Consider the following 13,886-nt stretch of genomic DNA (forward strand, 5'->3'; position numbering starts at 1 on the left):
CAGTAGAGCCCAAACGAAGTCGTGGACCATACTTTTTGTATTTTCAAGATTGGATATGTGATCCTGATCTATGATTAGGCCTTTCTTCGTACTTTCAGCCCATATGGTTTGTCTAGCCAATAGCCATGAGGCGCTTAGATTAAAATAATAATAATAATAATAATAATCCCATGATTTGGTTTAATTGGTTGGCTCGGTCTTGCTATTTTGAGAATCTTTTTATGGGTATATCCAATTTTCAAGAGAACGACACAGCCTCCAAGTGATCGAAATAATTGACATTTTACAAGCAAAGTGTCAATTATTTGAATTATTTTCGAATGGAATTTCTTTTCTTAAAAATCAGGTATAACAAGTTTAATTTTATTATATTCTGGAGGTGTAAATGTAATCTTTATTATTATTATTATTATTATTATTATTAATGTAGCACATAAATTTGTTTTGATGGGATTTGAACTCGAGTCCTTTAGTTTACAATAAAAGACTTTACCAATTGAACTAATTAAAACAAACACAATTATGAGAAATTAAGTCCCCAACCCTATATCAAAAAAAAAGTCCCCAAACCCCGCCCCCCCGGCCTCCTGGTCTTCCTCTCTAAATTTCTTATACGAACCTCATTCTTGACATTAGTAGCAGCAAAAATAAATAAATAAATGAAAAATAGCTATTATAAAGAAGTATTTTAATTTTATACAAGGACCAAATGGCCTAATGCGTTGTATTGTTATACTGAACATTCTCATTCGACTATCACTCTTTCTACTAACGCTACCAAATATTGCTTAGCCAGAAGGCCAAGGAAGAAAATGAAAACAAAGAGCTAACGAATGTTGGCACAATTCACAAAAAAGCAGAGCCAGAACAATGCAACAAATTTAATTATGAGAATCATGTATAATTACATTGCCAATGTTCCCTTGGGAGTGTGAAATAAGTCCCCCCCTCTGGCTTAATCCATGGAAATAATTTGATTGCCCCAGAAAACCACGAAAGCCCGTGCAAAACAAATTTCTGTCCCATTTCTATCCACAAGCATCTTCAATATCAGTTCACTTTGGCCAAAAAGAGTGCCTTCTTAATCTCAGGCAATAAAGCATTCAGAGCAGTATCTGTTAATATAACTTGTTAAACCCAGAAGGTGGCGCAGATTCACCCAATTTTGGAAAGAAAGCTTCCCTTTCAAGTGAGGCTTGAAGACTTGTCATTATCTTAACAATTGATATCCACAAGAATGGTGCACTACAAAATGCATATCCAAATACCGCTAGAGCTCTTACAACCCCATCTGGGTACCAAGGATATGCCATGACCAAAAGGGTCCCAAAGATCCCAATCCACGGGATCAAAACCGCTATCATTGGTAGTAAAAATGTATTAATTGCTACGGAGCAAAGCGCGAAAGAGCCAAACAAGTAAAGGGTCCAGCCTAGTACTGGATGAACCGTGTGAGGGATAATGAAGAAGGGTAATATATAGGAGGCAAGAACTGACCACACTGCTATCATTTTGAGGCCTGTTTGTATTAAGAAAATGTTCTTGTCAGATCGCCGGTAGCACAACTTGGAGAAGTTTGGCCGTGCTATACGAGTCATTGCTAGTATTCCTAGATAAATTACAGACTGGATAATTACCACAGGCATCTCTGCAGCATACCTGTATAAAAAATTTGTGTTAGCAGTTATTTTTAACTATTTCTTGGATCGGCAGTGCATGAACTATGAAAGAGGCAAAAAAAAATTAAAAGGTAGCAAAATATTAGGTGTTACCCAAGAGTTGATATATGTCCAAACGAAATATTGAGGAAAAAAAGAAGCATCATCAGAATGCACTTGAGGCTTACCCAAGAGTTTGACGACGTTGTTCATGCCATGAAATGCCTAATGGCAGGACAGGCCATGACCACCAATACCATGGCTTCAACAATGGTGCACCTGGGAATGTAATGACACTGTTGGGTCCACAGGGTACACTCCAGCGGAGTCTAAGATCTGGAGCCAGCAAAAGATTAAATTGCATTAAGATAAGTACAAAACTAACAAGTGCATTATTTGAAGGAGCATTGTCCAAGACGAATTAATAATTGAAGTTTTAAGTATGGAAATTGGAGACATTTCTTTGTGAATAACATACAATAGTAAGAAGCATCCATTTGATAGCCCAATGGAAGTCTGTAAGTTCCATCGAGCTTGGTGCCATTAAGTGGTGGATGGAACATTGGTCGATCAAGCAAATTCGGGTAGTAGCTGCAGATAAAACCCTGGTCTGCACCATCTGGATTCTCTCGTCCAATCTCCAACTCATGAACCATGTCATTGAATACTTCCTTTGATGGCTGTAATAGCAGATTCACAATAACATGCATTAAAACAATTGAAATGCCCTTTTTTGGTTTTTGGAAAATTATATATTAGTTAGAGAAGTCACTGTAAGATTCCAAGCAAATTCAAAAAAGAAAATAACATCAAGGACCAGAAGCCATCCTCGCATTATTGGGCTTCTAATAGGGTTGCAGTCTGGGAAAGTATGTTAAATTTTAGCAATATAATCTCTAGTCCTTTTCAATCACTCCCTTAGTTGTGTCATGTTTTACAGAAAAAATATGATCAAATTAATCTTGAAATAGAAACTAAGATGTTATTTTTTAGAAAATATTTCTTACAAAAATGGGTATGCTTTTAAACACATTTAAACAAAATTTAAGCGAGAACTACAATTTACCTGCAAGACAAAGAGGCCAGTATGAAAGTAGCAAGGGTTGATAAAGACTGCACAAAACTGTCCACATTGGAACAACTCATCAGTCTTTTGAAGAAAGAGATTATCAGCATCGAGCATGACGACCCTGTCATATTCCACCAGGCTCCACGCATAGAGTTTGTTCAATGTCAACTTGAATCTAAAATCAAAATTGGACTGATCTCTGTATGGATTTCTCAAATTTTCAACACTCACCACCTTTGCCCCATCTTCCTGTTCCCTAGACCACAAAAACATAACCGGTCACTTCATTTCCAACAGCCTTTTGCATGTTATTGCTATGCCTTTCAAGGTATAGAACATAAATGATAAATATATCACCGACCAAATTTGTTTCGCTAAGAACACAATAAATTTAATTATATAAATTGTATCATATCAAAAAATCTTACTAACTATCAACAAATATCAAAACTATAGTTTGATAAGCTCTCAGTAGATCAATTTAAGATATGACTTTCACTTGTTTGTAGCAATGTATGGCTATATGCAATTTAGAAAACACACAGCAGAAATTACAAATCTTATATGAGCTGCTGATTGTATGTTTCTTGAATTCAACTTAACCTCAGAATTTAATCGAATATCCAATAAACTGTAGAATTATCTAAAAATGCAATTCTAGGGAGAGAATCATTACTCAAATTTTTATAGAATTTGAAATTTCACTTCTTTTATGTTTCACAAATTTCATATTCCATAGGCTGCTTTTTATTTTATTTTATATATATTGGATATCCAGATTCCAGACAATTGAAGGTACCTATATTTAAAAATTAAACCTATGTTTGGACATGGTACCTTAGGTAACTATCTCAATTGGATGATCACAATTTACTGCTCTGGCCCAAGACTAATTTAGCTGTCAAATTTTATTCAGGAGCTGACAAATGGAAGGGGTAAATTAATCTTTGGACATTTTTTATTTATTTTTAATATTGGATCCATGACTCCTTTTTGGAGCGTTATGTTAAACTTGAATGCACCATCTTGCCCAAAAGAATCGTACACACAAAAATCGTACATACAGTAGAAACCCACTGAAAAAGAAAAAAGTTCCCAGAAATTACCTAGAAATTACAGAATTATTGGATGAGGTCAGTCAAATCGTGTACCCATCAATTTTTTCCCCTTATTTTTAACCCATAATAATTAATAACGTGGTAAGGCAAATTACTTAAAAGATAAGGGGGAAGGTTCAGTGTCTTAACACTATGTTTAGGAGATAAAAAAGGAAACAGAACAGTATGAAATGAATGGATCGCAAAAGAATAAAATGGAATATAGTTTATCTTCTCTAGTGTGTGTTTGTGAGTTATATAAAATGGACAAAATTTAACTATAATATCGGTTGTAGTTAAAATAAATCTTACTAAATATTTTAAAAATCTAACCGCTGAATTACATGTTTTTAAGCTCATAATACACATGTTAAATTTTGTATCAATCAGATATTTTTTAATATATGATCTATAAACTTATATTTTATGTATAATTTTAAACTACAAAAACTTGCAATTTAAACAATTTATCGATGACATAACTATTGATTTTTAATTTTCTAAAAAATTTGAAAGCATGAGGGACATAAAAAGAAAACGTAATCCAACGGTGAATTTGTCAAAATTCACCTCCAATAAAAAGATATTGAATAATGTTGTAGTTTTAAGCTTCAACTAATTTTGTAGCTAATTTTGTCCATACAAAATTAGTGATACAAAATTAGTGAAAGTGGAGGAGGGGGAACTCCTTTACATCTATATCTTTCACCTTTTATTTTTGTTTTCTTAGAAAATGGACAATCAATACTTTATATTTATTATTTCATTAAAGAAATAAGTCTTTTTTTTCTCACTGCCATGATGAATGCATAGATAGGATAGCATTCCCTTATTTTTGCTAGTGCACCTAATATATTAACACCCTTATTGCTCATATAAGAAGAACCCCATGTGTCAAACCTAGTAGGTGAGAATGAGACTTATTGTTATGTGAAAGAAATATTATTTATCATAATATGGAATAAATAATATTGCTTAGTACTCATCCTCCATGATAATTTGTATGTGTCTAAATTACCCCGAGGGTTTGAATTTTTCTTTTCGGGGGTGAACTGAACTTGGAACATATATGATTATATCCTCTAACAAAATAAAAAACTTAGCAGAAAATAGAGATAATACAATATTCAGTGACCAGGACCACCCTCTTTTTGTCGAATCAAATTAATCAATAATGACGCCCTTATTGCCTACCTATCACGTGGAGATTTCTATTTTTATTTAAAAACCAAACAAGTCATGATAAGAGAAGAAACTAGAATCACAAACAACGATGCTTTTATGGAGAACAACGTTTCATGTTCCCTCCACCGAAAAACGAGGACTCAGCTCACCAAAAATAAAAAAATCAAATTTTACTAGCATTCCTACCGTTCAACAAAATCAAAATCAAAATCAACAACCAAGAAAGTCTTTGCTTTCTCAGTTTTCCCCACTAATAAAAACGCTTCCCAAAAATAAACGCAAAATCAAAACTATTTAGAAAATGACGCACCCCATCATGTAGTATCATGTACCTTACGTGCCAAGATGTGATTCGACAAAGTTATTCTCATCTAAAAGGATAACAATGTGGAACTCTTAAATCATATTCATATCTCTGCTACACTTCAATTTTGGTTAATGCGCTTGGACCGAGTGGTGGACAAAAGAGAAAGTTATGACTCAACTTTGGTTTCATTATTATTATTTATTTTATTCTTCTTGACACAACTCACAACTAGTCGATTGGTGAAAGAAAAAAAAGTAATGACTAGATGAGTCCCAAAAATAATTATCTTATCTACCACTCCATATAAGACCAATTCATGAATTTATATAACAAAGAATGACTTTAAAAATCACTTTCATGTTTGCCGACCTGTGGCTTGGACTATTGGGTACTTCGGTTAGATTCAAGTTTCACCTACACTGCTCTACTCCTACACTGCACCAGCACTGCTGGCTTGGCAAATAATTCCAAAGGGGTTTTCATATTTCTATTCTAAACCAGGCTGAGGGTCCACGCGGCGCAATTTAGTGCAGAAAGAAGACAAAGAAGATGGTGCGCACGAAAGTGCCAAAAAAAATTTAAAAAAAAAAAAAAAAAAAAAGAACGAAAGAAAAGAAAAGGGGAAAGTTATATGAGCAAATTTGGAGAGACTTACAGAGCTCGGACCCATCGGCGAGGGACGTCGAGGGCGGCAATGACGACGAGATCGGCGTCCACGTGGAGGTCGGCGAGCGATCTCAGCAAGACACGCGTCGCCACGTAGAACTCGTAGTCCCTCGGTGTTCCCATGTACAACATCGTCGCGTACGCGTTCCTCTTCTTTTCAGTAGGAGACGCCGTCGTTTCATTCACTACCGATAACAACAACACCACCACCACCACCACCAAAAACCCAGCATCAAACTTTAACTTCTGTCTCTCTCTCCGACCCATTTCCACTCTCAAAAAATCAAACTCTATTTCTTCTTCGAGCTTGTCTGGTCGTCAAAGAAATATCTAAGTATATGATATTATCTTAATAGAATCTCAGCAGTTAATGTGGTGGGTCTCTAAGACTCCACCGTACCAAACGGTACCTTTAGCTTGTTGCGAAGATTTTCAAACTAAGCAAGAGAGATAGGGAGAGTTTTTTTTTTTTTAGGTGGGTGTGTAGAAACTAGAAACTAGGAACAACTGGGCAAGGAAAGGCTAATTTTCAGAGTTATAAAACTAAAATAACTATAAAAAAAAAAAACAACAACAACAATAGGCTATTTTTGTTTACAACAATTTTTGGAGGTTTTTTTATTCAACAGAGTTTTCTGTTGGGTTGGGCTGCCTTGAGATCTCAAACGCAGGGCTTTTAATTAAATGAGAAAATGTTACGGTTGTACCTATAAACGAGTGCAACGATGTTACTGGAGTAGGCGGGATAAGAACTAAGAAGCCGTCACAGTACGGAGAAAGTGTTTTTATCGTTTTGGAAATGAGGTTTATTTTAGTTTTTAGAGCTAAATTAAGGATTTATATAATTTATTTATAGCCTATGGGAGAGAGCTTTGGTGTCGGAGCCACTTTTAGAGAAGAGAAAAAAACAAAAGATGGAATAGTATTCATGTAGAACAGCTGACAAAATTGAAATCTTTTTTTTTTTTGGGACTGAATTACCCCCTTAATGTGAGAAATGTCTTGCCGGGTCAAGCTTACTTTTACTCGCCTTTTACGTGTTGTGGACTGGGCTCTGTTGATTCTGGGTGTAAATGACAGCTGACATAGCCCACAGATGATGCAATTCAAAGGCTACTACTAGTACTTCTTCTTGGTGTAGCGTTTATCTTTCTAATTAAACTTTTTGAAAGAAAATGACTAATAAGAAGATAAAGAAAAGAAAAAAAAACGGCATTATTTTATCTATTTGTAGCAGAGGGAAGGATATCTTTGTCTCTTAACACAAGTTATTTTTCCTCCTTCCAAATGGGGATGTTTGGACCTTTTTCAAGTATTCTATTAATTTTTGAATGTGTAAAAGGTATAAACAGACTTTCCCACTCAACACGTATGATAATTTCGCAATAGACTAACAATATTACTAACATACCTAATTTCATAATCTACTAAAATAAAATCATTTTGAGTGAGTGAGTGATTGTAAAAAAAAAAAAAGTAATTAATTCATGTAAAGAATTGCTAATAAAAGCAAATTATGAAATTAGGTACCAAGATTTATTGATATTAGTCACATGCCTAATAGAATTAGCATTAGGGGTTGTAATAAACTCCCCAAATTGTTATTGTACATTCTCAAAATATCGAAAATACACTTTGCCTAATTGTGTAAACTTAAAATTTTTTACAAACCCGCTACAATCATTTCAGTCTTCTATCTCTCCTCTCTCATTTCAATCTTCTCTCTCCCCTCTTTTGAGTTATGTTCCTTCTCTCACTCTCTCTTGTTCATCTCTCTCTTTTTGACAGTGGTGGCTAGAAGTTTTGTTGATTTTTATGGGTTTTTGGATTGTGGATCCCATGGGTTAAGGGTGTTTTGTGGTGTGGGTTTTGTTTGGGTTTGAATCCTTGATTGTGGTGGTGGTGGGTGGGGCGACTGGGTTGCTCTGTGGTGGTGGTGGGTGACTGGGTTGCTTAACAATGGTGTTGGATGGTTGAGAGAGAGACACAAAGTGAGAGAAATAGAGAGGAAGAGAGAGAAGTGAGATAGATATTTTAAAATTATTTTACTGTGTACTTTATATTATTTTAATATGTTGTATGTAAAAATAAAAACTAGAATATTTTGTGAATTGTAAAGTAAGATGATATAATAGATTAAAAAAAAAAAAGATAAAATAGCTTTTTAGATGGTAAAACAAAACATTTTTCGCAAACTCGGATGCGAATGCTCTAAGTTATTCAATGGCCTTTGGTTTGTATCCAATGCTCATGTGACATGGGCATTACACATTTAAGAAAAATTACGACGTGTTAGTCTTGTGTCTCATTCATAACTTTGTTACGGACGAAATACTTACCCCTTTTCAATATTAAAGAATAATATTATTTGATTATTAACATCCTCTAAAGGTCATAGACAATATATGAAAGTACTACTTATACTAACTCACTTGAACAAAAAAACATGTCATCAAATTAAGTTCTGACCTTTATTTATTGTTTAAAATAACACGTTTGTTATGTTTATTTTTTTTTCATGATTAATTTGTCAAATGACATGATTGATTAGGTAGTGATCTTCAAACCAAAACGCATGCTAATTAATGCTGATAAATAAAGTATAATAATGAATGCATATGGTGAATTAGATTTATATTTTACTTTTCATATTTGACGAAATAAGTGAAATATAATTTTTTTTTTTTTTTAAAGAACCGATTTCTTACTGTGATGATAAATAAAGTGTCATTAGAAATTTTGACATTCTTACTGTGATGATAGATAAAGTATTATTAGAAATTTTGAATACAATTTTTCAATCTTACTTTTTGTGTTTCATTTTATGCTTTATTAATCATAATTTATCATGTATTATTATTACTTTATAAGATAATTAAAGTTTAAAATAGAAAAAAAAAAAAAAAAAAAGACATGTAGTATATCCTAATAGGATTTTACTAACGTATGCCCTTAGGATATACAATAGTATATCATTATTGAAAAAAGTTTTATTGAAAATTGAAAAAAAATTAACAATTTTTTTAATTCTCAATAAAATTTTGTCAAAAACGAATTTGTTAATGTATGCCTTAATACATTAACTGGACCTATCATAATAAATTGAACATAATAAAGTGATATACAAAATAGTGAGAAAGATAATTCAGGAATTTCTAACCTGAGGCTGTGAGTGGGCCTTGAAATACCTAACCTTCCATCTAATCTAAAGCATCTTCTCGAGGGCACCAAAAGTTAACCTGAAACCAATTTCATCCTTAAATTGGTCCATGATCAAGTAAAGATATCACTTATTTCTTCTTTTTCTCCCTCACCTTTCTTCGTCATAACTTTATTGATCCATCGAGGATAAGATACCTCATTTTTTGGCTAGAAAGGATAAGATGCCGCATTGATATAAATTAAGCGTGCGTTTGCATAGAAATTAATCTGCATTTTGTGTTTTAGAGCCTAGGAGGGCGTTTGGATGCAGCTTAAAGTTGCTGCGTCCACGTTTTGTTTTGTTTTTTTTTTTTTTCTTCGCTGCTGCGGGGACAAGCGCGCACTGTGCGCGTACTTTTTTAGCAATTTTTTATTAAAAGTGGGTCCCGCAGCACTATTTACACATTTAAAAATTATTTTGCTACAGTGTTTTCAGTTTTAGTTTTCAGCAATAAGTTCTATCCAAACAGACCCTAGGTCTTACGTTACTGTTCATGGACTAACCACCCAAGGAAAAATGTAGCAATAAATGTTATATAGTGTTTTCAACTTTAAAAATTATTTTTTTATAGTATTTTCAACAAAAAAATTTTAATTTTTAATAAAATAAGCGGCATCTAAACAGACTCTAATTAAATAAAATTATAAAAAGCTTTATTTTAGCAATAAGGAAAAAAGGTACACTCTATTTGCTTCTATTGCTCGTGTCACTCACGCCCAATAGAAAATATTGGGAATCATAAAATATTTGAAGGACTAAGTCCTACACGCGCTCTTCGCAAACCCAACAGGTTCTTGCCGACCATCATCATGGTTATGACGATAAACAAGGTAACCATGGTATCGTCCTGTTCTCTTTGAGGATATCCCCTCGTACTTGCTCATCGTCTATCATCAACTTGATTCTTTTTTAGTTTTTTCTTGGATTATCATCAACTTGATTAGATCAGCCCTTAAATATTATATTACTTTAATCGTGTACTTTGTATTGTATGGGGAAGGTTTTATATATATACATATATACATACAAATATAAAGTTGGTATTTGTGAGTTGACTAATGGTTACGTGTCTCTCTAAGGTTGTGTTTGAAATATGAGAAAATGTTAGCTTATTTTACTTTTTAGCTAATTTTTACTCCTAAAGTGAGTCTCATTGCACTCTGAAGTAGGTCTCATTGCTCCAAAAGTCAGCATTTAGTTTTTTTTTTTTTTTTTTTATATAATTTCAGTAAAAAGTTTTCAATTGCAACAAAATAAATAGTTTCCATATGGACCCTGAATCTCCAGTAATTCTATGACAACAAATTTTTTCACATCATTTTCTATAACTATCTTTTGAGACTAAATGAAGAAAAAATAATAAATTTATGTAAAAGTGATAAATTGTTAATCTATCTGGTTGTGGCAAAATTTGCAGTGCACAAATTATGGTGCTATAATTAATTAAAAAACAAAAAATCTATACCACCTATCGATGTTTTGCGCGTTGAATCAAGTTGTGCCCGATCTAGTGATCTAGAAACCATGTTCTCCACCTATGCGCGTTACAAGGGAAATGATTCTCCAAGTATCATAGACACCGATTATGCGAAGTTTATTTAATTTATAATAATATATAACGAAAGAATCATCAAATATTTTAAAGAATGAATAATTTTTTTAAAAGTACTAGTATATATTAATTTAAAACATTTGGAAAGTCAAGCGGGCCTGTTAAAAGACAGCTCCGAATGATCTTTCTTTCCCTAAAAATTATAAAAACATTTTATTGATTATCATTGCACTGAGTCAAGATTGTTTGAATTGGCCACGTTAATATTTAACTGCATCGTCAAAATCACGTACACGTATAGCCGGACAGGTACGTACTAGAAAGTCATCAATTACTTCAAGTTAGTTATGCCTTCACTGGTTTAAAGGACCTAGGAGCATATATAAAGACCAGGGAGGAAAGGTTTTATTATTTTTTTCAGAAAAAGGGAGGAAAGGTAATTTGTGGACAATTAAGAATTATATGACACGTGGTTATTAATAAATATAAACTTAAATTTTCTGGACAGGAGTTTCTTAATTATTTGGGGTAGAAACGATTGCATTATTTATTTTCATTTTACAAAGTTTTCACACATGTAATTTTTTCGAAGAAAATTAGGCCATAATTTAGTTACCGTTAAGTGTGTTGTGTGTGTATATGTATATATTTGGCTGTAGAAAGTACATTTTAAAGAATTACACCTCCTAAGATTCGAAGCCACACTCTCCCCATGTGGAAAGATGGAAGTATCACTTGAGCTAGCCAAGGGACTCCGATGGTTTTGCATGCTTATTCTATTTGATTTTTTTCTATAAAAGACATAAATGCAATAATGAAGATCTACTTAATATCATTCTAACTATGATGGTTTTGCATACTTATTCTATTTGATTTTTTTCTAGAGAAGACATTAATGTAATAATGAAGATCTACTTAATATCATTCTAACTATGATGGTTTTGCATGCTTATTTTCTAGAGAAGACATAAATGTAATAATGAAGATATACTTAATATCATTCTAACTATGCTACATCACTCTACAGCTATCTCTCTATTTTTGGGAGTGAGAATAAGGAAAATCTAGATAAATTACTTAGATTGATTATTCAATTATTGGATAAAATTCAATTTAGTCACCCTACTATTAATTGTGTTAGGATATGTTTGAAACATAGATTATTCCAACCAACTCATCTCTTATCTCCCTCCATCCAAACATAAGGTTAATTTAATCTTAACTTTTACTGCTTAATGAAACGTGTATGCCTTAAAAAGCAAATAAAGGTTATTAAGGATGAGAGTTTATTTGAACTGTGTTGCTCCCTCCACCCCTCCAATAAAGGTGTTCAAGGCTTTTGGAGAGTCTAAGTACTACCAATTATAACATTTTAAAAACCCCTAAATTAATCCCTTAACATTATGTTTTGTGGCACTTATTTGGTAGAGTTCATATTATTGTACTTATTAGTTATTGCTATAATTCAAATAACTATTTCAAAATTTCTTTAAATTCCTAAATGCATAACTCATCCATAAAATATATAAATTTATTATTAACTAATAGTTAAATTTTATCACATCTTAATTATCTAAACAAATACCGTATTATCTAGAATTGTTTTGATATCAATATAAGTTATTGTTTCTTCAAAGTTATCGTTTCCTCAAAAAAAGAAAAAGAAAAAGAAAAAAATCTAACTTATTGATAAGTGATAACTCAACAAACCTAGAGATCTGTTTGGTAATTCGGTTCGTTTCACTTAGTCGATAACCCAAAATCCCGAAGAGCCAAAATAATTCTAAACTATGCAATAGTCAACATGTACTAGCCCAAGACGAAAAATAAAAAATAAAAAGCACACAAGGAATACAAAAAATTTGCAGAGAAATTAATGATAAGAGACTTACAGAGCTTGGACCCATGAGACAGGCACGTCTTTGGAGGCAATGACGACTCGATCGGCGTCCACGTGGAGTCCGGCGAGCGATCTGAGCATGACACGTATCGCTATGAAGAACTCGTAGTCCCTCCTTCCCCTCATGTACATCATCGTCGCGTACGCGTTCTTATGTTTTTGCGGCGGCGGCGGCGAAGCCTGAGCCGGCTCTTCTTCTCCACTCACCAACGTCGTTTCATATTTCGCTGCTAAAACTAGCAACAGCAATAATCTCATAAACCCAACAATTTTATTCTCTTTCCGACCCATCTCTATTTTCCTTTTCCTTTTCTCAACGAAGTTGAAAGCAAGTTCTCCCTCCAAATATATATATATATATATATATATATATATATATATATATATATATATATATCTTCTTTTCTCTCTTTCTGTCAGCTATTCCATGGACTATAATTTACATATAGAAGAACAGACCAGGTTTTGTTTTTTTGGCATGTTTTATGTTGCTGTAAAAATGAGGAGTGTGCCTTGATATCTCAGCTAGCTATAGCCTGCTTAAATATAAAGACAGCTTTTTAACGGGTGTGAAACTGAAACGTTGTTGTGTGTGTGTGTGTATATATATATATATATATATATTTTTCTAGGTAACCTAGTTTAGTTACTTTTTATATTTCATTAAAATCTTCATAGTTTTCATCACAAAAAAACAGAAGTATATATTAGTTATCTCCTATATACAATTGGAGAGATATGTTACTATTGGTATTTATGTGTAGAGAAAAGCTGCAATGTGAAATTTCTCATAATTATCTTACACGCTATCTTTAAATAATATAAAAAATTATTATATACTTTTAGAATATTCAATAACAACTCTTACCATACATGGTTATGATTAGATTATAATATTTTAGATTCTACTTGTTTTTAAAATTATATCATATATACTGTATGATGTTTATATTATATTAAAGTAAAGTCCTAACAAAAATTTATATAATACCTGATCAAATTTTGTACATTTTTAATGAAATATATATATATATATATATATATATATAATTTTTTTTTTCCCTATTTTCACCAGCTTACTTTCGATCCATATTTATATTCATGCTTGAGTTATTATTTTAGATTATTAATTAATTTCTTCTTTTGGTTAGTGAGCAAAGTTTAATCGGAGAGAAAACTAATAATAAACTTGATTTAATTTTGAAACTTTGGAGGATGACATTGAAAAAAGTAATAATTTAGGGACTAAA

General features: G+C 32.5%; 1 protein-coding gene across 4 annotated transcripts; it reads right to left on the minus strand.

Moving 5' to 3' along the window:
• Positions 1-652: 652 nt before the first annotated feature.
• LOC142613606 (putative glucuronosyltransferase PGSIP8) lies at positions 653-13,194 on the minus strand. Of its 4 annotated transcripts, none has more exons than XM_075786029.1 (6): positions 12,629-12,768; positions 5,972-6,293; positions 2,725-2,983; positions 2,137-2,338; positions 1,847-1,994; positions 653-1,659 (listed from the first exon to the last, which is right to left on the minus strand). In XM_075786029.1, exons 2-6 carry the CDS (start codon positions 6,247-6,249, stop codon positions 1,119-1,121), a joined length of 1,428 nt encoding a protein of 475 aa, XP_075642144.1. In that variant the 5' UTR covers positions 6,250-6,293; positions 12,629-12,768; the 3' UTR covers positions 653-1,118. The 4 variants fall into 4 exon arrangements, with proteins under 4 accessions (XP_075642144.1, XP_075642145.1, XP_075642142.1 ...); XM_075786030.1 differs by lacking the exon at positions 12,629-12,768 and adding an exon at positions 9,143-9,221; XM_075786027.1 differs by lacking the exon at positions 5,972-6,293 and having other exon boundaries at positions 12,629-13,194.
• Between the last annotated feature and the right edge of the window lie 692 nt (positions 13,195-13,886).

The sequence above is a fragment of the Castanea sativa genome, chromosome 10, assembly GCF_040712315.1.
Source record: "Castanea sativa cultivar Marrone di Chiusa Pesio chromosome 10, ASM4071231v1".
NCBI lineage: Eukaryota > Viridiplantae > Streptophyta > Magnoliopsida > Fagales > Fagaceae > Castanea > Castanea sativa.